Source organism: Ovis canadensis, chromosome 3, assembly GCF_042477335.2.
Source record: "Ovis canadensis isolate MfBH-ARS-UI-01 breed Bighorn chromosome 3, ARS-UI_OviCan_v2, whole genome shotgun sequence".
Taxonomy (NCBI): Eukaryota; Metazoa; Chordata; class Mammalia; order Artiodactyla; family Bovidae; genus Ovis; species Ovis canadensis.
The window spans coordinates 224,346,428-224,371,116 of record NC_091247.1 but is presented as its reverse complement, the minus strand read 5'-3'; the positions used below and the strand labels follow the sequence as shown (position 1 = coordinate 224,371,116).

General features: G+C 51.2%; 1 protein-coding gene across 5 annotated transcripts; it reads left to right on the top strand.

Moving 5' to 3' along the window:
• Positions 1 to 14,115: 14,115 nt before the first annotated feature.
• PMM1 (phosphomannomutase 1) lies at positions 14,116 to 24,479 on the top strand. Of its 5 annotated transcripts, none has more exons than XR_011255350.1 (10): positions 14,128 to 14,602; positions 17,118 to 17,235; positions 18,687 to 18,763; positions 18,895 to 18,986; positions 19,180 to 19,279; positions 21,102 to 21,195; positions 21,743 to 21,905; positions 22,709 to 22,784; positions 23,451 to 23,566; positions 23,940 to 24,479. XR_011255350.1 is itself a non-coding variant. In XM_069581674.1 (8 exons), exons 1-8 carry the CDS (start codon positions 14,516 to 14,518, stop codon positions 24,060 to 24,062), a joined length of 789 nt encoding a protein of 262 aa, XP_069437775.1. In that variant the 5' UTR covers positions 14,116 to 14,515; the 3' UTR covers positions 24,063 to 24,479. The 5 variants fall into 5 exon arrangements, 1 of the variants encoding a protein (XP_069437775.1); XR_011255348.1 differs by having other exon boundaries at positions 21,735 to 21,905; XR_011255349.1 differs by lacking the exon at positions 21,743 to 21,905.
• The last annotated feature ends 210 nt before the right edge of the window (positions 24,480 to 24,689 follow it).

Genomic DNA, 24,689 nt, shown 5'->3' with positions numbered 1-24,689 from the left:
AGAGCCTTCCTATGTGCATGCTAAGTCGCTTCAGTCTGTGTCCGACTCTTTGCAACCCTATGGACTGTAGCCCACCAGGCTCCTGTGTCCATGAGATTCTCCAGGCAAGAATACAGGAGTGGGTTGCCATGCCCTCCTCCAGGATATCTTCTCAACCCAGGGGTCGAACCTGAGTCTCCTGCAACTCCTGCATTGCAAGCTGATTCTTTACTGCTGAGCCTCTGGGAAGCCCAGAGCCTTCCTGAGCCCTTCCTAATTTGGGGCAGACCTCTTCCTCCCTAGGAGCCTCCCCACACACTTCCACCAGCTGGGGCTCTCCAAGGGCAAGGTCTGGCTCTGATTACCTGATGCCCAGCACAGGGCCTGGCACAAAGCCAGCTCTGAATGAACCTGTTAGGTAATTAGAATAGGAAAAAGGAGTCCAGAATAGCGGTGGCTAAAGGACAAGGGGAAAGCCCGCAAAAAGCAGAACAAGGGAAGGTCCGAGGACGCTAGTGAGGACCTCAGGTGGAACAACAGCACTTCTGGCTGGCCCGATTTACCTAGGGCAGGCCTGGGGGAGGAGAAAAAACGCACAAAAAGAGGAGCCAAAGGGCTGGGGGTCTTTCTCTCCAGTGCCCATGCTTTCTGTCTCTCTCTCTCTCTCTCTTTCTTCTCTTCGCGTCTTTGTGTCGGCATGCTCTCAAGCCTCGAGGATGTATTTTCTTTTATTTTCTAAATAAAACTGATCTGTCCAAGAATTATAACACAAACTGTCTGAGAGCTGTGAGGCGCCGAGGGCTTTTATGTCCGTAGCTTCAAATCTTTGTTGTGACGAGACAGAACCAAGGAGATTACACTCCCCTAACAAATCAACCCAGCAGTTCAGTCTTGGTAGGGCTGACATTTCAGGGGAGGGCAGGTCATAAAAACCTGAATTTGGAGGTAGACCAACCTGGATTGGACCTCAGAGACCTACCTCAGAGGCCTTGATCAAGGCCTTCCCTTCTCTGGGCCTCTGTCTGCATCTGATAGTTCTGGATCAGATAACCTCTAAGGCCCCTCTCAGGGGGACTCCTGACCACCACCTAATCCCCGCCACAACCCCCAGCTTCATCCCACAAGTGAAGTTTGAAGGTTGAGGAGTGACTTGCCCAGGATCTCCCAGTTCTAGGGCTGTGTTCTGATCTGCAAAGACCACTAACTCCAGGTTTGGGGGGCTGCTGCCCCTTCCCCCAGCCCCAAGTAGGGCAGAGTCATCCCTGTCCCCACTGGGCTTTGGCTAAGGGAGCCCCAAAGGGGCCTCTGACAACCTAGCAACAGCCTCCACCCCCTCCATAAACACCACCTTTGAGCAGTGCTGTTCAGCTTAAGCTCAAGGGACCTATTTACTGTGAAAACAATGTAAGTGCTGCTGGCATTTTGAAAAATGGAGGAAAAGAGCAGCCAACATCCACAGTCTCTCCAGCTTCCCGCTGGCCCTGAACTGAGATGGAATTAAAACCAGCAACCATCCCTGACCTCTTCTGACCTGAGCCTCTTTAAGCCCTTCTCCTTCCCTGCACGCCTCATCTTCCTAAGAGCCGGGGGCGGGGGCTGGCAGCGGCAGTCTCATTAATAAACATGGACCAGGCTCGGAGTGGGAGGGGGCTTTCCAAGGTCACCTGGCTGTGGCGGAGAACTCTCAATCTGACTGTACACCTACTACACCCAGGTTGCCTGTCTACGGGCCCGGGACTGCCTACCCTTGGAAGGCCACATTCCAGGGAGGGAAAAAGAGGGTCAACATCTCCTATATTCATTAGCTCAGTGACTAGTGACCTTCTACCAACAGTCAGGGTCAGGGGAAAATGTGAGCTTTTACAGGAACAGAACTGGATGAGAATCCTGCTCTGCTGTGATGCTGGGAGATCCTCTTCTCTGGTGTCAGCACATACCTCTGGAGAGTGAGTATAATAAGGGTACCCGCCTCCGAGGGTTCTTATAAAAGTAACTGAAACACACGAGGTAGGAGCTACACCACCCGGAGCAAACACAGAAGTCACTGACCTCCAAACTTCAGCCACTGTCTCGCCCAGAGGAGCCAAGAGCCTTCCTTCTGAGCAGGATCCGGCCAGGCTGGGGTCTCAGGCCCCCTGCTTTCAGGCCTGGCTTCCTCTGTTGCTCTGAAAACATCCTTCTGGCCAGACCTCTCGGTCCCAGTTGCCCAATCCTGCTCCTGGTGCTCGCTGGGGCCTCCCCTGGGTCCTGCTTGAGCACCAGTTGCCAGCGATGAGCCTCCCTCTCAAAGGAACACACCGATGGCCATAAGGCCTACCAAGCCTGCTCTTCCTGCATCTGTGCCTCAGGGCAACTCACTAGACCCCTCTAGAGTTTCAAATCCTGAAAGATGATGCTCTGAAAGTGCTGCACTCAATACGTCAGCAAATTTGGAAAACACAGCAGTGGCCATAGGACTGGAAAAGGTCAGTTTTCATTCCAATCCCAAAGAAGGGCAATGCCAAAGAATGCTCAAACTATTGCACAGTTGCACTCATCTCACACACTAGTAAAGTAATGCTCAAAATTCTCCAAGCCAGGCTTCAGCAATACGTGAACCGTGAACTTCCAGATGTTCAAGCTGGTTTTACAAAAGGCAGAGAAACTAGAGATCAAATTGCCAACATCCGCTGGATCATGGACAAAGCAAGAGAGTTCCACAAAAGCATCTATTTCCGCTTTACTGACTATGGCAAAGCCTTTGACTGTGTGGATCACAATAAATTGCAAAAAATTCTGAAAGAGATGGGAATACCAGACGACCTGACCTGCCTCTAGAGAAACCTATATGCAGGTCAGGAAGCAACAGTTAGAACTGGACATGGAACAACAGACTGGTTCCAAATAGGAAAAGGAGTATGTCAAGGCTGTATATTGTCACCCTGCTTATTTAACTTATATGCAGAGTACATCATGAGAAACGCTGGACTGGAAGAAGCACAAGCTGGACTCAAGATTGCCGGGAGAAATATCAATAACCTCACATATGCAGATGACACCACCCTTATGGCAGAAAATGAAGAGGAACTAAAAAGCCTCTTGATGAAAGGGAAAGAGGAAAGTGAAAAAGTTGGCTTAAAGTTCAACATTCAGAAAACGAAGATCATGGCATCTGGTCCCATCACTTCAGGGGAAATAGTTGGGGAAATAGTGGAAATAGTGGCTGACTTTATTTGTTTTGGCTCCAAAATCACTGCAGATGGTGATTGTAGCCATGGAATTAAGATGCTTACTCCTTGGAAGGAAAGTTATGACCAACCTCGTTCAGTTCAGTTCAGTCACTCAGCCGTGTCCGACTCTTTGCTACCCCCATGAATCCCAGCACTCCAGGCCTCCCTGTCCATCACCAACTCCTGGAGCTCACTCAAACTCATGTCCATTGAGTCAGTGATGCCATCCAACGATCTCATCGTCTGTCATCCCCTTCTCCTCCTGCCCCTAATCCCTCCCAACATCAGGGTCTATTCCAATGAGTCAACTCTTCACATGAGGTGGCCAAAGTATTGGAGTTTCAGCTTCAGCATCAGTCCTTCCAATGAACACCCAGGACTCATCTCTTTTAGGATGGACTGGTTGGATCTCCTTGTAGTCTGAGGGACTCTCAAGAGTCTTCTCCAGCACCACAGTTCTAAAGCATCAATTCTTCAGCACTCAGCTTTCTTCACAGTCCAACTCTCACATCCATACATGACCACTGGAAAAACCATAGCCTTGACTAGATGGACCTTTGTTGACGAAGTAATGTCTCTGCTTTTCAATATGCTGTCTAGGTTGGTCATAACTTTCCTTCCAAGGAGTAAGGGTCTTTTAATTTCATGGCTGCAGTCACCATTTGCAGTGATTTTTGGAGCCCCAAAAAATAAAGTCTGACAGTTTCCCCATCTATTTCCCATGAAGTGATGGGACCAGATGCCATGATCTTCATTTTCTGAATGTTGAACTTTAAGCCAACTTTTTCACTCTCCTCTTTCACTTTCCTCAAGAGGCTTTTTAGTTCCTCTTCATTTTCTGCCATAAGGGTGGTGTCATCTGCATATGTGAGGTTATTGATATTTCTCCCGGCAATCTTGAGTCCAGCTTGTGCTTCTTCCAGTCCAGCATTTCTCATGGTGTACTCTGCATATAAGTTAAATAAGCAGGGTGACAATATACAGCCTTGACATACTCCTTTTCCTATTTGGAACCAGTCTGTTGTTCCATGTCCAGTTCTAACTGTTGCTTCCTGACCTGCATACAGGTTTCTCAAGAGGCAGGTCAGGTGGTATGGTATTCCCATCTCTTGAAGAATTTTCCAGTTTATTGTGATCCGCACAGTCAAAGGCTTTGCCATAGTCAGTAAAGCAGAAATAGATGCTTTTGTGGAACTCTCTTGCTTTTTCCATGATCCAGGAGATGTTGGCAATTTGATCTCTGGTTCCTCTACCTTTTCCAAAACCAGCTTGAACATCTGGAAGTTCATGTATTGCTGAAGCCTGGCTTGGAGAATTTTGAGCATTACCTTACTAGTGTGTGAGATGAGTGCAATTGTGCAGTAGTTTGAGCATTCTTTGGCATTGCCTTTCTTTGGGATTGGAATGAAAACTGACCTTTTCCAGTCCTGTGGCCACTGCTGAGTTTTCCAAATTTGCTGGCGTTTTGAGTGCAACACTTTCACAGCATCATCTTTTAGGATTTGAAATAGCTCAACTGGAATCCCATTACCTCAACCAGCTTTGTTCGTAGTGATGCTTTCTAAGGCCCACTTGACTTCACATTCCAGGACGTCTGGCTCGAGATGACTGATCCCACCATCGTGATTATCCGGGTCATGAAGATATTTTTTGTACAGTTCTTCTGTGTATTTTTGCCACCTCTTCTTAATATCTTCTGCTTCTGTTAGGTCCATACCATTTCTGTCCTTTATTGAGCCCATCTTTGCATGAAATATTCCCTTGGTATCTCTAATTTTCTTGAAGAGATCTCTAGTCTTTCCCATTCTGTTGTTTTCCTCAATTTCTTTGCATTGATCACTGAGGAAGGCTTTCTTATCTCTCCTTGCTGTTCTTTGGAACTCTGCATTCAAATGGGTATATCTTTCCTTTTCTCCTTTACTTTTTGCTTCTCTTCTTTTCACAGCTATTTGTAAGGCCTCCCCAGACAGCCATTTTGGTTTTTTTGTATTTCTTTTCCATGGGAATGGTCTTGATCTCTGTCTCCTGTACAATGTCATGAACCTCAGTCCATAGTTCATCAGGCACTCTATCTATCAGATCTAGTCCCTTAAATCTATTTCTCACTTCCACTGTATAATCATAAGGGATTTGATTTAGGTCATACCTGAATGGTCTAGCGGTTTTCCCTACTTTCTTCAATTTAAGTCTGAATTTGGCAATAACGAGTTCATCATCTGAGCCACAGTCAGCTCCCAGTCTTGTTTTTGCTGACTGTATAGAGCTTCTCCATCTTTGGCTGCAAAGAATATAATCAATCTGATATCGATGTTGACCATCTGGTGATGTCCATGTGTAGCGTCTTCTCTTGTGTTGTTGGAAGAGGGTGTTCGCTATGACCAGTGCGTTCTCTTGGCAAAACTCTATTAGCCTTTGCCCTGCTTCATTCCGTATTCCAAGGCCAAATTTGCCTGTTACTCCAGGTGTTTCTCCGAGAAGGCGATGGCACCCCACTCCACTATTCTTGCCTGGAAAACCCCATGGACGGAGGAGCCTGGTAGGCTGCAGTCCATGGGGTCGCAAAGAGTCAGAGTTGGACATGACTGAGCGACTTCACTTTCACTTTTCACTTTCATGCATTGGAGAAGGAAATGGCAACCCACTCCAGTGTTCTTTCCTGGAGAATCCCAGGGACGAGGGAGCCTGGTGGGCTGCCATCTATGGGGTCGCATAGAGTCGGACACGACTGAAGCGATTTAGCAGCAGCAGCAGCAGCCCAGGTGTTTCTTGACTTCCTACTTTTGCATTCCAGTCCCCTATAATGAGAAGGACATCTTTTTTGGGTGTTAGTTCTAAAAGGTCTTGTAGGTCTTCATAGAATCATTCAACTTCAGCTTCTTTGGTGTCACTGGTTGGGGCATAGACTTGGATTACTGTGATATTGAATGGTTTGCCTTGGAAACAAACAGAGATCATGCTGTCGTTTTTGAGATTGCATCCAAGTACTGCATTTCGGACTCTTGTTGACCATGATGGCTACTCCATTTCTTCTAAGGGATTCCTGCCCACAGTAGTAGATATAGTGGTCATCTGAGTTAAATTCACCCATTCCAATCCATTTTAGTTCGCTGATTCCTAGAATGTTGACGTTCACTCTTGCCATCTCCTGTTTGACCACTTCCAGTTTGCCTTGATTCATGGACCTGACATTCCAGGTTCCTATGCAATATTGCTCTTTACAGCATCGGACCTTGCTTCTATCACCAGTCACATCCACAGCTAGGTATTGTTTTTGCTTTGGCTCCATCCCTTCATTCTTTTTTTTTTTTTCATCCCTTCATTCTTTCTGGAATTATTTCTCCACTGATCTCCAGTAGCGTGTTGGGCACCTACCGACCTGGGGAGTTCCTCTTTCAGTATCCTAACGTTTTGCCTTTTCATACTGTTCATGGGGTTCTCAAGGCAAGAATACTGAAGCGGCTTGCCATTCCCTTCTCCAGTGGACCACATTCTATCAGACCTCTCCACCATGACCCGCCCGTCTTGGGTTGCCCCGCGGGCATGCCTTGGTTTCATTGAGTTAGACAAGGCTGTGGTCCATGTGATTAGTTTGACTAGTTCTCTGTGATTATGGTTTCAGTGTGTCTGCCCTCTGATGCCCTCTCACAACACCTCCGGTCTTACTTGGGTTTCTCTTACCTTTGCCGTGGGGTATCTCTTCACAGCTGCTCCAGCCAAGCACAGCTGCTGCTCCTTACCTTGGAGGAGGGGTATCTCCTCACCACTGCCACCTTTCCTGACCTTGAAAGTTGAGTAGCTCCTCTCCGCCCTCCTGCGCCCAACCTAGATAGCATATTAAAAAGCAGAGACATTACTTTGCCAACAAAGGTCCGTCTAGTCAAGGCTATGGTTTTTCCTGTGGTCATGTGTGGATGTGGGAGTTGGACTGTGAAGAACGCTGAGCACCAAAGAATTGATGCTTTTGAACTGTGGTGTTGGAGAAGACTCTTGAGAGTCCCTTGGACTGCAAGGAGATCCAACCAGTCCATCCTAAAGGAGATGAGTCTTGTGTGTTCATTGGAAGGACTGATGCTGAAGCTGAAACTCCAATACTTTGGCCACCTCATGTGAAGAGTTGACTCATTGGAATAGACCCTACTGTTGGGAGGGATTAGGGGCAGGAGGAGAAGGGGATGACAGAGGATGAGATCGTTGGATGGCATCACTGACTCAATGGACATGAGTTTGAGTAAACTCTGGGAGTTGGTGATGGACAGGGAGGCCTGGAGTGCTGGGATTCATGGGGTCGCAAAGAGTCGGACACGACTGACATAGTGAACTGAACTGAACTGAATCTGTGAAATGGATTGTAGTGAGACTGTGAAAGGTACTTGTAAGGAAACTCGGGTTCACTACAGATCTAAGGTACGGGCTCATTTTTGTTTGTCTTTAGAAAAGTGTATCCAACCCCTAAAGGGAATAATCTGTCCTGTGTTGTGGGCCCCACCCTAAGGCTTCCAGATCCCAGAGCTGGGGGTGGGATGGAGGTATCTGTATTTAACCAGCTCCCTGGGGCTTCCCTGAGGGCTCAAACAATAAAGTATCTGCTTGCAATGCAGGCAGTCAGCAAAAACAAGACTGTGGAGCTGACTGTGGCTCAGATCATGAACTCTTTATTGCCAAATTCAGACTTAAATTGAAGAAAGTAGGGAAAACCACGAGACCACTCAGGTATGACCTAAATCAAATCCCTTATGATTATACAGTGGAAGTGAGAAATAGATTTAAGGGACTAGATCTGATAGATAGAGTGCCTGATGAACTATGGACGGAGGTTCATGACATTGTACAGGAGACAGGGATCAAGACCATCCCAATGGAAAAGAAATGCAAAAAAGCAAAATGGCTATCTGAGGAGGGCTTACAAATAGCTGTGAAAAGAAGAGAAGCGAAAAGTAAAGGAGAAAAGGAAAGATATACCCATTTGAATGCAGAGTTCCAAAGAACAGCAAGGAGAGATAAGAAAGCCTTCCTCAGTGATCAATGCAAAGAAATTGAGGAAAACAACAGAATGGGAAAGACAAGAGATCTCTTCAAGAAAATTAGAGATACCAAGGGAATATTTCATGCAAAGATGGGTTCAATAAAGGACAGAAATGGTATGGACCTAACAGAAGCAGAAGATATTAAGAAGAGGTGGCAAAAATACACAGAAGAACTGTACAAAAAAGATCTTCATGACCCGGATAACCACAATGGTGTGATCACTCACCTAGAGCCAGACATCCTGGAATGTGAAGTCAAGTGGGCCTTAGAAAGCATCACTACGAACAAAGCTGGTTGAGGTAATGGGATTCCAGTTGAGCTATTTCAAATCCTAAAAGATGATGCTGTGAAAGTGTTGCACTCAAAACGCCAGCAAATTTGGAAAACTCAGCAGTGGCCACAGGACTGGAAAAGGTCAGTTTTCATTCCAATCCCAAAGAAAGGCAATGCCAAAGAATGCTCAAACTACTGCACAATTGCACTCATCTCACACACTAGTAAAGTAATGCTCAAAATTCTCCAAGCCAGGCTTCAGCAATACATGAACTTCCAGATGTTCAAGCTGGTTTTAGAAAAGGTAGAGGAACCAGAGATCAAATTGCCAACATCTCCTGGATCATGGAAAAAGCAAGAGAGTTCCACAAAAGCATCTATTTCTGCTTTACTGACTGTGGCAAAGCCTTTGACTGTGCGGATCACAATAAACTGGAAAATTCTTCAAGAGATGGGAATACCATACCACCTGACCTGCCTCTTGAGAAACCTGTATGCAGGTCAGGAAGCAACAGTTAGAACTGGACATGGAACAACAGACTGGTTCCAAATAGGAAAAGGAGTATGTCAAAGCTGTATATTGTCACCCTGCTTATTTAACTTAAATGCAGAGTACACCATGAGAAACGCTGGACTGGAAGAAGCACGAGCTGGACTCAAGATTGCCGGGAGAAATATCAATAACCTCACATATGCAGATGACACCACCCTTATGGCAGAAAATGAAGAGGAACTAAAAAGCCTCTAGATGAAAATGAAAGAGGAAAGTGAAAAAGTTGGCTTAAAGCTCAACATTCAGAAAATGAAGATCATGGCATCTGGTCCCATCACTTCATGGCAAATAGTTGGGGAAACAGTGGAAATAATGGCTGACTTTATTTGTTTTGGCCCCAAAATCACTGCAAATGGTGACTGCAGCCATGAAATTAAAAGACCCTTACTCCTTGGAAGGAAAGTTATGGCCAACCTAGACAGCATATTAAAAAGCAGAGACATTACTTTGTCAAGAAAGGTCTGTCTAGTCAAGGCTATGGTTTTTCCAGTGGTCACGTATGGATGTGAGAGTTGGACTGTGAAGAAAGCTGAGTGCCGAAGAATTGATGCTTTAGAACTGTGGTGCTGGAGAAGACTCTTGAGAGCCCCTCAGACTGCAAGAAGATCCCAACCAGTCCATCCTAAAGGATATGAGTCCTGGGTGTTCATTGGAAGGACTGATGCTGAAGCTGAAATTCCAGTACTTTGGCCATCTGATGTGAAGAGCTGACTCATTGGGAAAGACCCTGATGCTGAGAAAGATTGAGGGCAGGAGGAGAAGGGGATGACAGAGGATGAGATGGCTGGATGGCATCACCGACTCAATGTACATGAGTTTGGGTAAACTCTGGGAGTTGGTGATGGACAGGGAGGCCTGCCATGCTGCAGTTCATGTGGTTGCAAAGAGTTGGACACAACTGAGCGACTGAATTGAACTGAACTGCCATGCAGGAGATTAGGGTTCAATCTCTGGGTGGGAGATATCCCCTGGAGAAGGAAATGGCAATCCACTCCACTTTTCTTGCCTGGAAAATCCCATGGACAGAGAAGCCTGGCCATGAGGGTCATAAAGAGTCAGACACGACTGAGCATGTGATGGATATTATAGGAATTCTTTTTTTTCTTACTGTTTTTGTTGGTTGTTTTTTTTTTTTTTTTGCTCAGCTATATAGTTTTGAGCTCTATGTAACTGATACATGAGGGCTAATTCATTTCTTTTAATTGTGATTTTGTATAGCATTGTAGGAATATATCACAATTTATGCATTTCTCATGCCCATATTTTTTAACTGAAATCATATAGTACGTTTTACTTTGTAACATATATTTTTAACTTATTTTATTTGGCTGCACTGGGTCTTAGTTGCAACATGTAGGATCTAGTCCCTGACCAGCAATCGAACCCAGGCCCCCTCCATGGGAGCATAGAGTCTTAGCAACTGGATCACCAGGGAAATCTCTATAGGAATTCTTAAGCAAAGGAACAGGTATTGACTGTGAGATATTAGAGACTGATCTAGGTAGTTCCAGCCCCACCAACTGCCTGTAAACTAGGTAGATCCTGGGAGGGGTCGTGGGCCCTGGGAACACCCAGAGTCCCAGAGGCCAGATCTAGAAGGAACAGGAAGTGCAGAAAAAAAGAGTTCAGTCTTCACTTCCTCCGAGAGGGTTCCATTTGCTATCTGCATCCAACAAAAGACAAAAGCTTCCTCGGACTTCCCCAGTGGTCCTGAGGTTAAGCCTCCTTGCTTCCAGGGATCTCTGGTCAGGGAACTGAGATCCCACATGTCCCGTGCATGCTTAGTCACCACAGTCAGCGCTCTGGTTTTGTTCCTGCAGTGTTGCTGGGACCCATAATGGTATCTGGCCCAACGTGTTGTTTAATGACTAAAACAAACTCTGATGCAGGTCCTGGAAAGAAAGATTTTTCCCTTTGCCTCTCTAGTTGTGGCTCCTTTGTTGTAGTTGATTAGTCCCTAAGTCATGTCTGGCTCTTGAGCAACCCATGGTCTGGGCCCGCCAGGCTCCTCTGTCCATAGGATTTCCCAGGCAAGAATACTGGACTAGGTAGCCATTTCCTTCTCCAGGGGATCTTCCCAACCCAGGGATCAAACCTGCATCTCCTGCACTGGCAGCCAGGTTCTTGACCACTGAGCCAGCTGGGAAGCCTTTGGAAGGGATATGTTAATCTCTTCTTTTCACAGGTGAGCAGGGTCAGATAATCTCCCTGTGAGCTAAACAAAGGTCCTTTTGTTTAACAGGACTTCCCTTGTGGCTCAGCTGGTAAAGAATCCACATGCAATGAGGGAGACCTGGGTTCCATCCCTGGGTTGGGAAGATCCCCCGGAGAAGGGAAAGGCTACCCACTCCTGGATTCTTGACTGGAAAATCCCATGGATGGAGGAGCCTGGCAGACTACAGTCCATGGGGTCGCAGAGTCAGACACGACTGAGCCACTTCACTTTGCTTTACTTTAGTTTAACAGTCAGGTAGAGGGGCAGGGTCCTCTGCGACAGGCCATTATGTATGATTATAGTAACAGCGATGAAAAGCAAGTCAAAAGAAACAGTTCCAACACAGAGTCAGGTATGGTATTCTCTGCAAGAGGATGCCAGGCAACACTCCCTGGCCACAATGGTCTCACAGTCCTAACAGGCCAGGATTACATCCTCATTAATGTAGATGAAGAAACAGAGGCCCAGCAAAGGAAGGTGACCTGTCCAAGACCCTAAATTATCAGACCCCTCACTGCAGTTCTCCGGACTCTGCCTCCAGGGATCTCCCCAGGGTACCACAGCTACCAAGACGGGAAAACAAACAGGCCTATCAAGAGCATTGACTCACAGGTGTGTGAACGTGTTTCAGTAAGAAAGAAAAAAGAATGAGTTTTTCTCTTCCCCTTTCCTGAGGACGAAGAAGATAAAGAGAACAGTGAGCAGGTGCAAACGTTCCTAGCGTTTGTTTCACTTTGTGAGCTCAGTCACTTCAGTCCTGTCCCACTCTTTGTGACCCCAGGGACTATAGCCATGGACTCTATCCATGGGGTTCTCCAGGCAGGAATACTGGAGTGATTGCCATTTCTTCCTCCAGGGGAGTCTTCTCGACCCAGGGATCGGACCCAAGTCTCCAGTGTCTCCTGCATTGCAAGCAGATTCTTTACTGTTTGAGCCATCAGGGAAGCCCTTTTTTTTTTAACTGCTCCTAACTGTGCATGTCTATAACTAAGCTTGCTTTCTTAAGGGGACGATAGAGGATGAGATGGCTGGATGGCATCACTGACTCGATGGACATGAGTTTGAGTGAACTCCGGGAGTTGGTGATGGACAGGGAGGCCTGGCATGCTGCGATTCATGGGGTTGGAAAGAGTCGGACACGACTGAGTGACTGAACTGAACTGAACTGAACTTCTGTAGGAGCTACAGTTCACACCTATTTTTCCTTTGACTCTATGCTAAATACACCCAGTATCTGGTGTTTATCCTTACAACACCTTTCCCTTTGTAGTTACATATCAGAAAGAAGGCCACAGAGCCAGACTCAATTATTGGATTACTGACAGCCAGTCTATGACTGTCTTTGAAACAATGCGAGAGGAAGAAGTCAAGATCCTAACACCTTTGTTCTCATCACCAGCTCCTGTATCTTATACAAGCCCCTAGACTCCTGAATGAGGGGGCACAGTTCTTGAGGCATTAGCCCACTGTATTCCCCTCTCCACTGGCTGAGAATTAAAGCCACCTTTCTACTTCCTCCAAACTCTGTCTCTGTATTTTTTTTATTATGCTTCAGCAGGCAGAGAAAGCCAAGATTTTGGCCAGCAATGGATACATGTGTCTCAGTATGACCAAAACAACCAGAGGCAATCACAGGTATCAGGGTAAAGATGGTGGGTGTAGCAAAAATGCCTGCCTACGCAGGCAACCAACCCATCGGGATACAGAGGGGAATGGAGGTGGGGCTTTGGTTCTGGCTTCTAAGGAGGAAACAAAGAGCAGAAAGAACTTTGAAATTTGCCATAAAACCAACATCCAGAGAGGGGCTACTCTGTGGGCTCTTTCTCATGAGCAAAGCAACCCTACAAAATAGGTGGTGTTCTTTTCATTTTACAGATGGAAAAGTGAAAGTGAAGTCGCTCAGTCCTATCTGACTCTTTGCAACCCCATGGACTGTAGCCCACCAGGCTCCTCCCTCTATGGGATTCTCCAAGCAAGAGTAGTGGAGTGGGTTGCCATTTCCTTCTCCATTACATATGGAAACACATCTGTAAGAGGCTTGGAGGGGTCAAGTAACTTGTCCAAAGTCACATAGATCGTGAACCTGGGAAGAAGTCACCGTGATGGTTAAATAGTTGTGAATAGAGAGGGGTCCAAGAAATTTCTTTTTTTATATATACTTTTTTTTTTTTGGCAGTGCAGCGCAAGGCTGGCAGGGAATCCTAGTTCTCCGACCAGGGATGGAACCTGTGCTCCTTGCAGTGAAGGCCTGAAGTCTTAAGGTTTCTTAAAGAAAGTAAACCATTAGCTACACCTTATAGGGGTGGACGGGATTCCCTGGTGGCTCAGACGGTAAAAGCATCTGTTTACAATGCAGAAGACCCAGGTTCGATCCCTGGGTCGGGAAGATCCCCTGGAGAAGGAAATGGCAACCCACTCCAGTATTCTTGTCTAGAAAATTCCACGGATGGAGGAACCTCGTAGGCCACAGTCCATCGGGTCGCAAAGAGTCGGACACGACTGAGCGATTTCATTTCATTTCACTTCATGGGGTGGGCAGAATGACAGCTGGAGAAGGGTCAGGGAAGGCCATTCGGCAAAGTACAGAGCCTTGAGCAAAGGCCATCAGATTTCTTAAAGCTGGAGATCTGTAGGTCAAAGGCATTAGGAGGGAGGGGGTGAGCCCTAGAGGCACTGATTGCCGGGGGGTGAGTGGCGGACTGGGCAGAGAGGGGCAGGGGAGAGATACTGCTAGAGGGAGGGGGCGGGGCGCTGAGCCCCGCCTCGCCCGCGGACTCTGCACTGCGGGACCGAGGCCCCGCCCCCGCTCCGCCCCCACTTGCCTTCGGAACCACCCCGCCAAGGGCCAAAGCTGGCCCCGCCCCTTCCTTCCGGGTTCCATCCCTCACTTCCGGGCCGAGGCCTAGGCCCGCCTCCGGTTCGGCTTGGTAAAATCCGACGGAAGCCTGGCGTGCTGCATTTCTTGGGGTCCGCAAAGAGTCGGACACGACAGAACGACTAAACTAACTGAACTGACGGAACCTGCGAGGTTTTGCCCCTCCCGATGCCACGGCCCTTCTCCGTTTGGTGCCATCAGAATTCTCGTCCCACGTCAGCGCAGGCCCGGTGTCGGCCGCATCCGGGCCACGCCCCTTCCCAATTTGGCGCTCTCGGATCTGCCTGCTGGCCCCGCCCCCTTAGGCGCCGCCCAGTCCGCCCTCTATCCCAAGCGGCTCCGGCGGCCCCAGCAGTAGTCTCAGCTGGGCGCCGGGAGCTGCAACCATGGCCGTCACCGCTGAGGGCGCCCGCAGGAAGGAGCGCGTCCTCTGCCTGTTTGACGTGGACGGGACCCTCACGCCGGCTCGCCAGGTAGGACCCCGCTCGTTCAGAAGCTCCCGTTGGGGGTGTCACGTGGACACCCAGAAGCCTAATGAGTGACTTGCAGCGGCGTGATCCCAGATCCCCCGGGACCGTGCGTGGGCTGCCGCAACACCTGGCCCCTGACACCCCAGGGCTGCACGCTGGGAATGAGCCCTCCCGATTCCCCACGTCACAGCCCCCCCGAGCATCGGCGCCCACTTTCTCTGCCTGGGTGCGAGGGGAATGGGTCGGATTCTTGAGGGAAGAAGCTGCGAGCAGGGGCCTAATTCCCTCCCCCGCCAGGCCTGCCTTGGGACGCCAACCCCCGCCCCCGCCCCCGTCTCCCCAGCCTTGGTTCCCACCCCCAGTTCAGCCCTAGGTCACACCAGTAGCCCGGAGCTGTCGTCTGAACCTTGGGTTTCCATACAGGACAACACACCCAAGCGTTAAGAGTCCCGATCGGTGGGGCGCGAGAGCCATCGGTGGGGGTCTCGGAGCCATCCCTTTGCAAAATCGGGCTGGCCTGCATTTAGTTTCTCAAGCCCCTTCCCTACTTTCTCTCCCACCTCCATTCTCCTCTTCCAGGGAGGGAGGGCTTCTGTACCATTCAGGCTGAGTTTGGGGGCTTCTTCCTCCTGGAGGTAAGGGGTGGGGGGCTGGTCTGGTCTTCTTAGGGATGTTGTGGTACAGAGTGGGTGGGAGTGTGGTTTTCTTTCTAAAAGCATCTCACTGGGTTGATGCTCCAACCTCTGCTCCACACCTAGTTTTTCTCCCATTGGATCTAACTCAGGATGAGCCTCCCACCCCCATCTACCCCCCCCAACCCCCGCTTCCCGCAGCTGGGTGCGTGGATAAGCAGGTCTCTTTTCTTGCCCTCTGGTCTGGGTCCACCAGGACCTACTGAGGGATCTCCTAGAGCAGGAGCTGCTAGATCTGGGTGGTAAGGCAGGGGCTTATAGGAACCCTGGTCTTAGCATCCCGGCCCCTGAATGAGAGCCCTGGGGGCACAGGAGGCAATCTGGCCACCTTGCCTTCCCACTGCTCCCGGGGCCTAAACAAGACTAGAGTGTCAGTGCTGTCTGTCCATCCACCTAAGATCTGTCCATAGTACATTTTAAGTTAATTTTTAATTGTACGCATATTCACAAACACATTCTCTTGTAAAGAATGAAAGCGTAACAGAAGGGTAAAGTCCCTTCTGACCAGTCAGGATTGCGGCCCAGCCGCATCCCAGAGTTGTGAGTTTGTGTGTTTGTTTGTTTTTAGCAACTGGTATCATACTGTGTGTGCCCTTCTGCAACTTGCTTTAAAAAAAATAGTCGATATCATAATTTTTTTAAATAATTAATTTGGCTGCACCAGATCTTAGTTGCGGCACATGGAATCTTCGATCTTCACTGCAGCATACAGGATCTGGTTCCCTGAATCAAACCCGGGCCCCCTGCGTTGGGAGCTCGGTGTCTTACCCACTGGACCACCAGGGAAGTTCCTGCAACTTGCTTTTAACCATTAACAGCGGGTTTTGGTGCTCTCTTATGTTGGGAACACAGTCCTGCCTTATTCTGTGCAAGCACAGGATAGAATTTCAGAGCAGCTGTGTGCCATTCTCCAATTGATTAGCTTATTTGCAGTTTTTCAGTGTTCACCCAGTGAACATATACACCCGGGGAATTCTGGGTGACGAGTCCTGGCATGTAAAGTTTTGCTAGATCTTGCCAGATTACCCTCCAAGTGGCTATACCAATTTACACTCTGACCAGCAACATCTGAGTGCATTTCTCCTATGTCCACCCTAGATAGTGTCAGCTTTGAGTAACGAGGACTGAAACTCATTAGTTTACATTTCCTTGGGGGGACATCTTTTCAAGTGATTAGTCACTAGTTGTTTTTGTTTTGTTTTGTTTATTTATTTAGTTTTACTGTGCTGGGTCTTCGTTGCTGTGAGTGAGGGCTTTCTCTAGTTGCAGAGAGCAGGGGCTACTCTTCCTTGCAGGTGCTTGGGCTTCTCAGTGTGGGGCCTTCTCCTGTGGAACACAGGCTCTTGGGCTTCAGTAGTTGCATGTCTCTGGCCCTAGAGCACAAGCTCAGTAGTTGTGGCTCACGGGCTTAGTTGCTCCGTGGCCTGTAGGATATTCCCGGATCAGGGAATGACCCTCTGTCTCCTGCATTGGCAGGCAGATCCTCTGCCACTGAGCCACCAGGGAAGCCAGTTGCTAGTTGTTTTTCCAAGCACTGTCTCATTTAATCCTTAACAGTGACCCTCTCCAGGTTCTACTGGGATCCCCGTTTTATAGATGGGACAACTGAGGCAAAGGCAAAGCCATTTGCTCAGGTCATTCTGCTATTGAGGAACTTGAGCCAGAGTTTGAACCCAAGCGCTTCTAATTTGGAGATCTGGGTTCTAAACCCTGACTGGCCCCAGATGTGGGTGGAATATGGGCTTCCAGGACTCTGAGCCCTGAGTGAGGGCTGGTTGGAGGGCCCAGACATGCCAACGGAGCCTGTGCTTCCCTGCCCCCTGCAGAAAATCGACCCAGAGGTGGCTGCCTTCCTGCAGAAGTTGCGAAGTAGGGTGCAGATCGGTGTGGTGGGCGGCTCTGACTACTCGAAAATTGCCGAGCAGCTGGGAGAGGGGGATGAAGGTAAGGAGAGGCCAGAACCCATTCCACAGTTGGGCGGTGGGGGTGGAGGGTGTGGGGAGTTTGGGAGACCCCTGGAGCAATGTGCCTTCAAAGACCCAGTCCTGCTTCTGTGGGGCAAAGGAAGCAGAGTGAATAGGCAGGTGTTTGCTCCAGGGATTTAACAAACATTTGGTCAACACCTACTATGTGCCAGGCCTCCCTGGTGGCTCAGACGATAAAGAATCTGCCCGCAATGTGGGAGACCTGGGTTCAATCCCTGGGTCAGGAAGATCCGCTGGGGAAGGGAATGGTATTCTTGCCTGGAGAATTCCATGGACAGAGGATCCTGGCAGGCTACAGTCCATGGGGTCACAAAGTCAGACACAGCTGAGTGACGAACACCTCAACACTTCCTATATGCCAGGCACTGTGCTGACTTTGGAGAAACAGCAGGGAACCAAGCAGACAGAATCCAGCCCTTACATAGTCTCCTTTCCTAGTTCTCCCTGCTGAGTCTTGATTTCCTCATCTTTAAAGTGGGCTACCACAGGTTGAAAATGACCTTGTATTAACTTCTTTTCATTTAATCCTCACAACTATGCTTTAGGGTGGGTATGATAATCTCATTTAACAGAGGAGGATTCTAAAGTCATCCTGGCAGTTCTGCGGACCTAGAGACTTTTCCCCAAGGGTGAAAGTGTTAGTTGTTCAGTCCTGTCATACTCTTTATGACCCCATGGACTGTAGCCCGTCTGGCTCCTCAATCCATGGAATTCTCTAGGTGAGCATACTGGAGTAGATTGCCATTTCCTTCTTCAGGTTGTCTTCCCGACCCAGGCATCGAACCTGGGTCTGCTGCATTGCAGGTGAATTCTTAACCATCTGAGCCATTAAGAAAGCCCCCTTTCCCCAACCCCTTGTCTATTTTATCAGCAAGTCCAAAAATGTCTCCCCACACCCTGATCTTCTGTATCTGTGTCTCCATCACCCCACCATCGTCCGGGTGCTCTCCCCCTACCCAAACCCGCAGCAGCCTCCTGGCTGTGCTCCAGCCAATTCTTGGTGGCAGTCAGAGTCAAAAACATCCCCCGTGCAACCAGCCTCGATGGCACAGTGATGGAAGTTCCTGTGCCCAGGGCCTGTAGGAGTGCAGGACAGAAATGATGTCCTCTGCCGGGAAGTCCTGGGGGACTTCCAGAGGAGGGAACTGGAGCTTGGAGGAAAAGTGAGGGGGGAGGGCATCCCAGGCAGAAGGAGCTGCAGGAGGGAAGGCCCAGGGCTGTGACGGGCTTGTGTGGATGTTTGGAAAAAAACCAAGTTGCGAAGGCGAGGAGGCTGGAAAAGCAGGTTGGGGATGGAACGAGGGTGCTTTGAATGCCAGACCAAGGAGTGTGGGTTTCACCTCTCTCCTTGGCTCTGGGTATCTGGTCTCACACTGTGTCTTTCCCCCTGGCCTCTACGTGGACCTGAAGTTATCGAGAAGTTTGATTATGTGTTTGCTGAGAACGGGACGGTGCAGTATAAGCATGGACGGCTGCTCTCCAAGCAGGTCAGTGCCCTGCCCCTCCCCCTGGGTCTTGGGACACTTTTCCACAGTGGAACAGTCCCTGGGTGCCTTCTGTCCTGGGCGGGGAGGGGCGCCGTGCCCACTGCCCTCAGAGCCCTGTGTCCCTTGCCCAGACCATCCAGAACCACCTGGGGGAAGAGCTTCTGCAGGACCTGATCAACTTCTGCCTCCGCTACATGGCCCTGCTCAGACTGCCCAAGAAGCGGTGAGACCCCGCCCCTCCTGGGCCCCCTCCCGGAATGGGAGTGGTGGGCCTGGGCTCTCGCAGACGGGCTCTGACTTGCCCAGGGGTGGATGCGTGTCCCCGGTGAAGTCCCGGTGGGACTGGATTTGAATTCAGGGTCCTTTTTCTCTCTGGCTCCGCCTCCCCGCCCCTCCACCCGCCCCCTCGCCCCCAGTGGGACCTTCATCGAGTTCCGGAACGGCATGCTGAACATCTCGCCCATCGGCCGGAGCTGCACCCTGGAGGAGCGAATCGAGTTCTCCGAACTAGACAAGGTGCCACCACCCACTGTCAGCCTTAGTCTCTAGGACCTCAGTCACTTGACCTCTCTGAGCCTTTGTTTTCTCATCCGTGAAAAGGATCGGTGGTGCCAGGCTGTTCTGATTCGACCGGTACCCTTTCGGACACCCGCTCTGTGCTGTGGTTGTCGGCACTTGTGTCTTCCCAGCACTGCTGGCTCGGTGACTGCCCTTGGCGACCAGGACCACCAGCCGCCTGCTCGCCTGAGCCAAGACCTGGGGCATCTCTTCCACCTTCCCACCCCATAGAGCCCAACAGTAATTCCTGGGGTTTCAGCCGCTCGAGTTGGTCTCAAAAAAAAACCCTTCACCCCTGTGTGTGCCTCTGCGCCCTGCCCACCTGTTCTCCAGCAGTGCCACTGAGAACCTTCTGAAGCACATCTGGCTGCCCTGCCTGACAGTCCTTCCATGGGCCCCCGGCCAACCTCCCGTGGTCTCTGGAGCCCTGAGGGGTCTGCCTGGCTCAGACACTCTCTCCCTGTGTGTCTGTCTTTGGAACACACCAAGGTCCCTGTCACCTTTGGGTGCACTGCCCCCACTGACCTTGACTTGGATGTTACTCATCACTCCCTGCCCTCCAATCTCAGGGCTGGAGGCCGTCCCCCAGGCCTTTTCATATCAGCCCGTCTCTGACCTTCCCACTGGCTGCCCTTTTTTAAACTCTATTTATTGGCTGCCTCAGGTCTTCCTTGCAACATGTGGGATCTAGTTCCCTGAACAGGGGTGGCACCCCCGTCCCCTGCATTGCAAGGCGCATTCTCAGCCACTGGAGCGCCAGGGAGGTTCCCTGGCCTGCCCTTCTGCTCCCCCCTTTGCTGTCTCTGCCGTAGCCATGCCCTCCCTACTCATTCTAGAGACAGCAGACTATCTCCTGCTTCAGGGCTGTGTCTTCTCACCTCCATCACATCTGCTCAAGTGTCACCTCTGTGTCACCTTGCCAGTATCACCTTCCCTAAGCATGACACATAACCCAGCCTCCTTGTACTTCCTCCTCTTCAAAGTTTTCTTTCTTCCCAGGCAGCCTTTACCACCCACTAATCCAGTGCATCACCTGTTTTTAGATCTTGGTTATCTGTCTCTTTCAGTAAAACTGTAAGCTCCTTAAGGGCTGGGATTTCTGTGGCTGTTGCCTGCTAGATCCATGGGCCCAGCGTAAGCCTGACAAAAGTGCTCGAGACATACTTTTTGAATGAAATAGATGATGTTATCCCCATTTTATGAATGAGGAAATTGAGGCCCAGAGAAAAGTGACTTGCCCAAGGTTATGTAGGGAATGAGTTGAAGCCCAAAGATTTGAACTTGGCCTTCTGCTTGCTTCCTTCCGATGTTTCCCAGAGGCTGTGTGGGACTTGGTGACAACTCCCAGCTTATCCAGCTCATCCCCATTCCCACCCGGGGCCCCAAGGCCCACAGGCAATGCCCGCGGGCATGGAGACTTCCTTGTTGGAGTGGGTGATTGACCACTGGCCAAGAACCTCCTCCCACACACATATGGAGAGGTGGCCCTTTCTCGGACCACCCAGGTTTCCCATCCCAGCTCCACCTCCGACTTGCCCAGCAACCTGGAAAAGGGGCTTCTCTGCTGCGTGCCTCTGTTTTCTCACCTGTAAAGTGGGAATGATCACAGTTCCCATCTCATGAGGTGGAACACACTGACTCTTCCCACAGCCCTCAGGGTCTTCTCTTATATTTTGGGTCTTGTTCTGCCCTCTTCTGATACTGGAGAGGGACATGAACCTTCTGATCTGAGTGCAGTTCACCAGCACAGATCTAATACTAATGTTTTACCTCCCTTCAGCCGCCTCAGAGGACAGGGTCTGAGGACATTGAGGCCAGAGAGCATGTGAACCAGCCTGAGGACACCGTGCTGGTCTCTGCTAAGGCTGGACTTGGTACGTGGGGCTGTCCGGTGACCAGCCTGGTTCTCTGGAGACAGACAGTGCAGCTGCTCTGGACCATTTATTCTGAGCCTGGGGCACCCTTAGCGCTAACACTGGACCCACAGAGTGGCCTCTGATAGATGCTGGTCTCCCTGGGAAGCCGAGGCTTTCTGGGAAGGTTATATCCCTCATCTCTGTTCCCATGAGAGTATGTCAGGGTTCATTCAATACACCTCTTATCTTTAAGCCCAGGAAATCGACTCAGAGTCATAGCCAGGAGGCACAGCGGCTGGGCTTGGGACCTAGGCAGCCTGCCTTTATCTCTCATGTGCTCCCTGGACCACATTTCCAGGCTCCAGACTGCTGGCCGCCACCTGTGTCTCCTCCATTTCTAGTCCTACCCATCACTGACTGACTACAGTGCAGAACTGGGCACCTTAACCCCCATGCTCTGAAATCCTCAGTGGCTCTTGGTCCCCTGGGATGTGTCCAAGCTCCCCAGCCTGGCTTCCAGGCCCTCTGTGTGCTGATCATCCTGCTGATCTTTCGAGGTGGCCAGAAGGGGGCTGCCCACCTTGGTGCCTCGGCCACAGCGAGCCTGCCGTCTGCTCCCGCGACCATGGGCCCCGTCAGCTCAGCAGCTAAGACGCTCCCCTCCAGGCCCAGTGCGGCTGTTCCCCTCTGTGGCCCCAGCAAGGCCAGGCTGGGGAATCCCTGGGCTGGTGAGTGAGTGTCCCCTTCTTGGTGTCCATAGATACGCTGCAGGCTTCCAAGGTCCCGCCCAGAGGGGTAGGAACCAGGAACACGTGGAAGGTGCTCAATGAAGGCACATTGCTCCGTGGTGGGTGCTGTGATCGTCCCAAACTCCTGCTGACTTCTTTGCTTGCTGCCACTTCCCACATAGCTAAGTTGGGAAAGATTCTGCCTGCAATGCGGGAGACCTGGGTTCGATCCCCGGGTCAGGAAGATCCCTTGGAGAAGGGAATGGCAACCCACTCCAGTATTCTTGCCTGGAGGATCCCGTGGACAGAGGAACTTGGTGGGCTACAGCCCATGGGGTCGTAAAGGTCGGACACGACTTAGCAGCTAAACCACCAGTGCCTCTTGCTCACAGGTCTCTGCATGCTCTTGGCTCTTCACACTCTGAGCCGTGGCTGGGCTGGGCAGAGCTGATAGGGCTGAGCCCCACCTGAGGTGGACACTGTGACTCAGGACTCAGACCGTCCCATCCCTTCAGCCTTCCTCCTCTAGTCTCTGCTCCAAGGCCTCCTTCAGGATACCTTGCCCGGATTCTGCTAGCACACCTGGCACTGAATTTACTTGCGGGACTTCTGGCCCTGCCTCTGAGGCTGGGTGACCCTGAACAAGGCATCGGCCTTCTCTGAGCCTCAGCTTCCACATCTGTAAAGTGGGGGTCATGGCCTCCACCTGGCAGGCTCAGTGAACTCACAGGCACTGTCTGCCCAGCCCAGGGCCCAGCACACGTGGCCCCCTAAACCTCAGTCTGCTCCCTCCCCTTCTGCAGAAGGAGAGGATCCGGGAGAAGTTCGTGGAAGCCCTGAAAACCGAGTTTGCTGGCAAAGGACTGAGATTCTCCCGTGGTACGTCCACCCCATGGAGGGCCTGAGAGGTCTACCACGCAGGGCCTCACTGCCAAGGCCAGGCTGCACCCTGAGCATTTTCAGAAACCCTTCCCAGTCCCCCAGGTACATCAAGGGCAGGCTGAGCCAACACAGGCAGGGACCCTAGCCCCCAAAGCTTTCCCTAAACCCAGGCAACCCTCATTGCCACTTCCCCCTACAGTGGCCGGAGGGAGCCTTGTGGACAAACAGCCCGTCACAGCCCTGCTTAGAGCCCTTCCGAGGCTCCCTCTGACTTTAATGAAATCCAGGCCCTGCACACCCCTTCTCTGCCCTGAGGATCATATGGCTCCCGGCCAGCTGCCACTCTGGCTGAGGTCTCAGCTCAGTGTCACCTTCTTGGAGAGCTGTCCCCTGAACACACCAGCTGGGGAGCTTCCCTACCCCTCCACCCCTGACCCCTGCCATTGACTTACATGAGCTGAGAGGTGGTCTGGTCACTTCCCACCCCTCCTCCCACCTGGATCGTAACCCCGTGAGGATCCTGAGCCTGTCCGTGCCCTGCACCTGGTGCTCAGTAGACACTCAGGCATTGTTGAAATGAATGAACGAATGAAGGGCCTTGCCCAAGGCCCGGTGAGCCGCCCCTCTGCTCACCTTGTCTGCCCGATTCCCCACACCCTGCAGGAGGCATGATCAGCTTTGACGTCTTCCCCGAGGGCTGGGACAAGCGCTACTGCCTCGACAGCCTGGACCAGGACTGCTTCGACACCATCCATTTCTTTGGGAACGAGACCAGCCCTGTAAGTGTGCCTCAGGCTCGGCCCAGGTGCCCTTAGCCCCCCAGATCAGGGCCAGGACACGGGATAATGGGACACACCTCCTGGGAAACTCCCAGAAAGCAGTCAGAGTTCACCAGCCCCATTATACAGATTGGAAGGCTGGGACCCAGAGCTGGTTGCACACGTGCCCTATGTCACAGAGCAAGTCAGGGCCCATGCTGTGAAGAAGGTGGGCCTCCTGGCGGTTCTGAGGGGGGCCAGAGGAGCAGCTGTGTAGGAGCCAGTGTGGGGAGGGGACCCCAGGCCCGGGTGGGTGTTGGTCCCCGAGCCTGGGATCCTCCTCCAGGCACCACGCATGTACGACATGCCTCCACTGCCCTTCCTCGGTGTGCAGGGCGGGAACGACTTTGAGATCTACACCGACCCCCGGACCGTTGGCCACAGCGTGGTGTCACCGCAGGACACGGTGCAGCGATGCCGCGAGCTCTTCTTCCCAGAGACAGCCCACGAGGCGTGACCAGGGCCCACACCTGCCCCTCGGGACTTCAGGGAGCTCTGGCCACGCCGAGAGAGCCCCTGGCTCCAGCGCTGGGGGTGCCAGGCCCCTCCTCTGGCCCAGCACCCCTGCCTCGTGTTAGCTGCTGAAGGCCCAGCTCTACGGGCCCAGGGTCTGTGTGGACAGCCACCCGCAGCCGGTCAGCTCCTGGTGGGCCTGGCTTCCAGCCTTCAGCCCGACCCGATGGCCCTGGCTGCAGCTGCTGCCCGGACTCTTGGCAGAACAGGTCTCTGTCTACGTGGGAAGTGTGTGCGAATGTTGGTACGAGATAGAGCCCGCCCTGCCTGCCTGCCTGCCCTCCATGGGGTGCAGAGCAGTGGGGACCATGCACATTCGTGAGAACTTTATCTCATGGATATTAAACCCTGTGGAGCATGATATGGCTGATATCCGAGTGGCTAATTGGCCCCAGGCACAGACACTGCTCCGGCCCCCCACTTTGCAGATGAGACTGACGCATGTGGCAGGGACTTGGCCCAGGTCACAGCAGATGTGATGCAGTCCAGGAGGGTGGGCCACTGAACCCCAAACAAGAGCTGTTTGGGGTGTCCTCCCCCAGCCCCTTCCCCCAGGACCCGATAGACAGGC

Excerpts from the sequence above, each read along its gene's own strand:
- PMM1 (XM_069581674.1), top strand. The coding sequence starts at position 14,516 with ATGGCCGTCACCGCTGAGGGCGCCCGCAGGAAGGAGCGCGTCCTCTGC. Across the intron at positions 18,764-18,894 it reads GACGGCTGCTCTCCAAGCAG|ACCATCCAGAACCACCTGGG; the intron begins GTCAGTGCCCTG and ends TCCCTTGCCCAG. Across the intron at positions 18,987-19,179 it reads CTCAGACTGCCCAAGAAGCG|TGGGACCTTCATCGAGTTCC; the intron begins GTGAGACCCCGC and ends CCTCGCCCCCAG.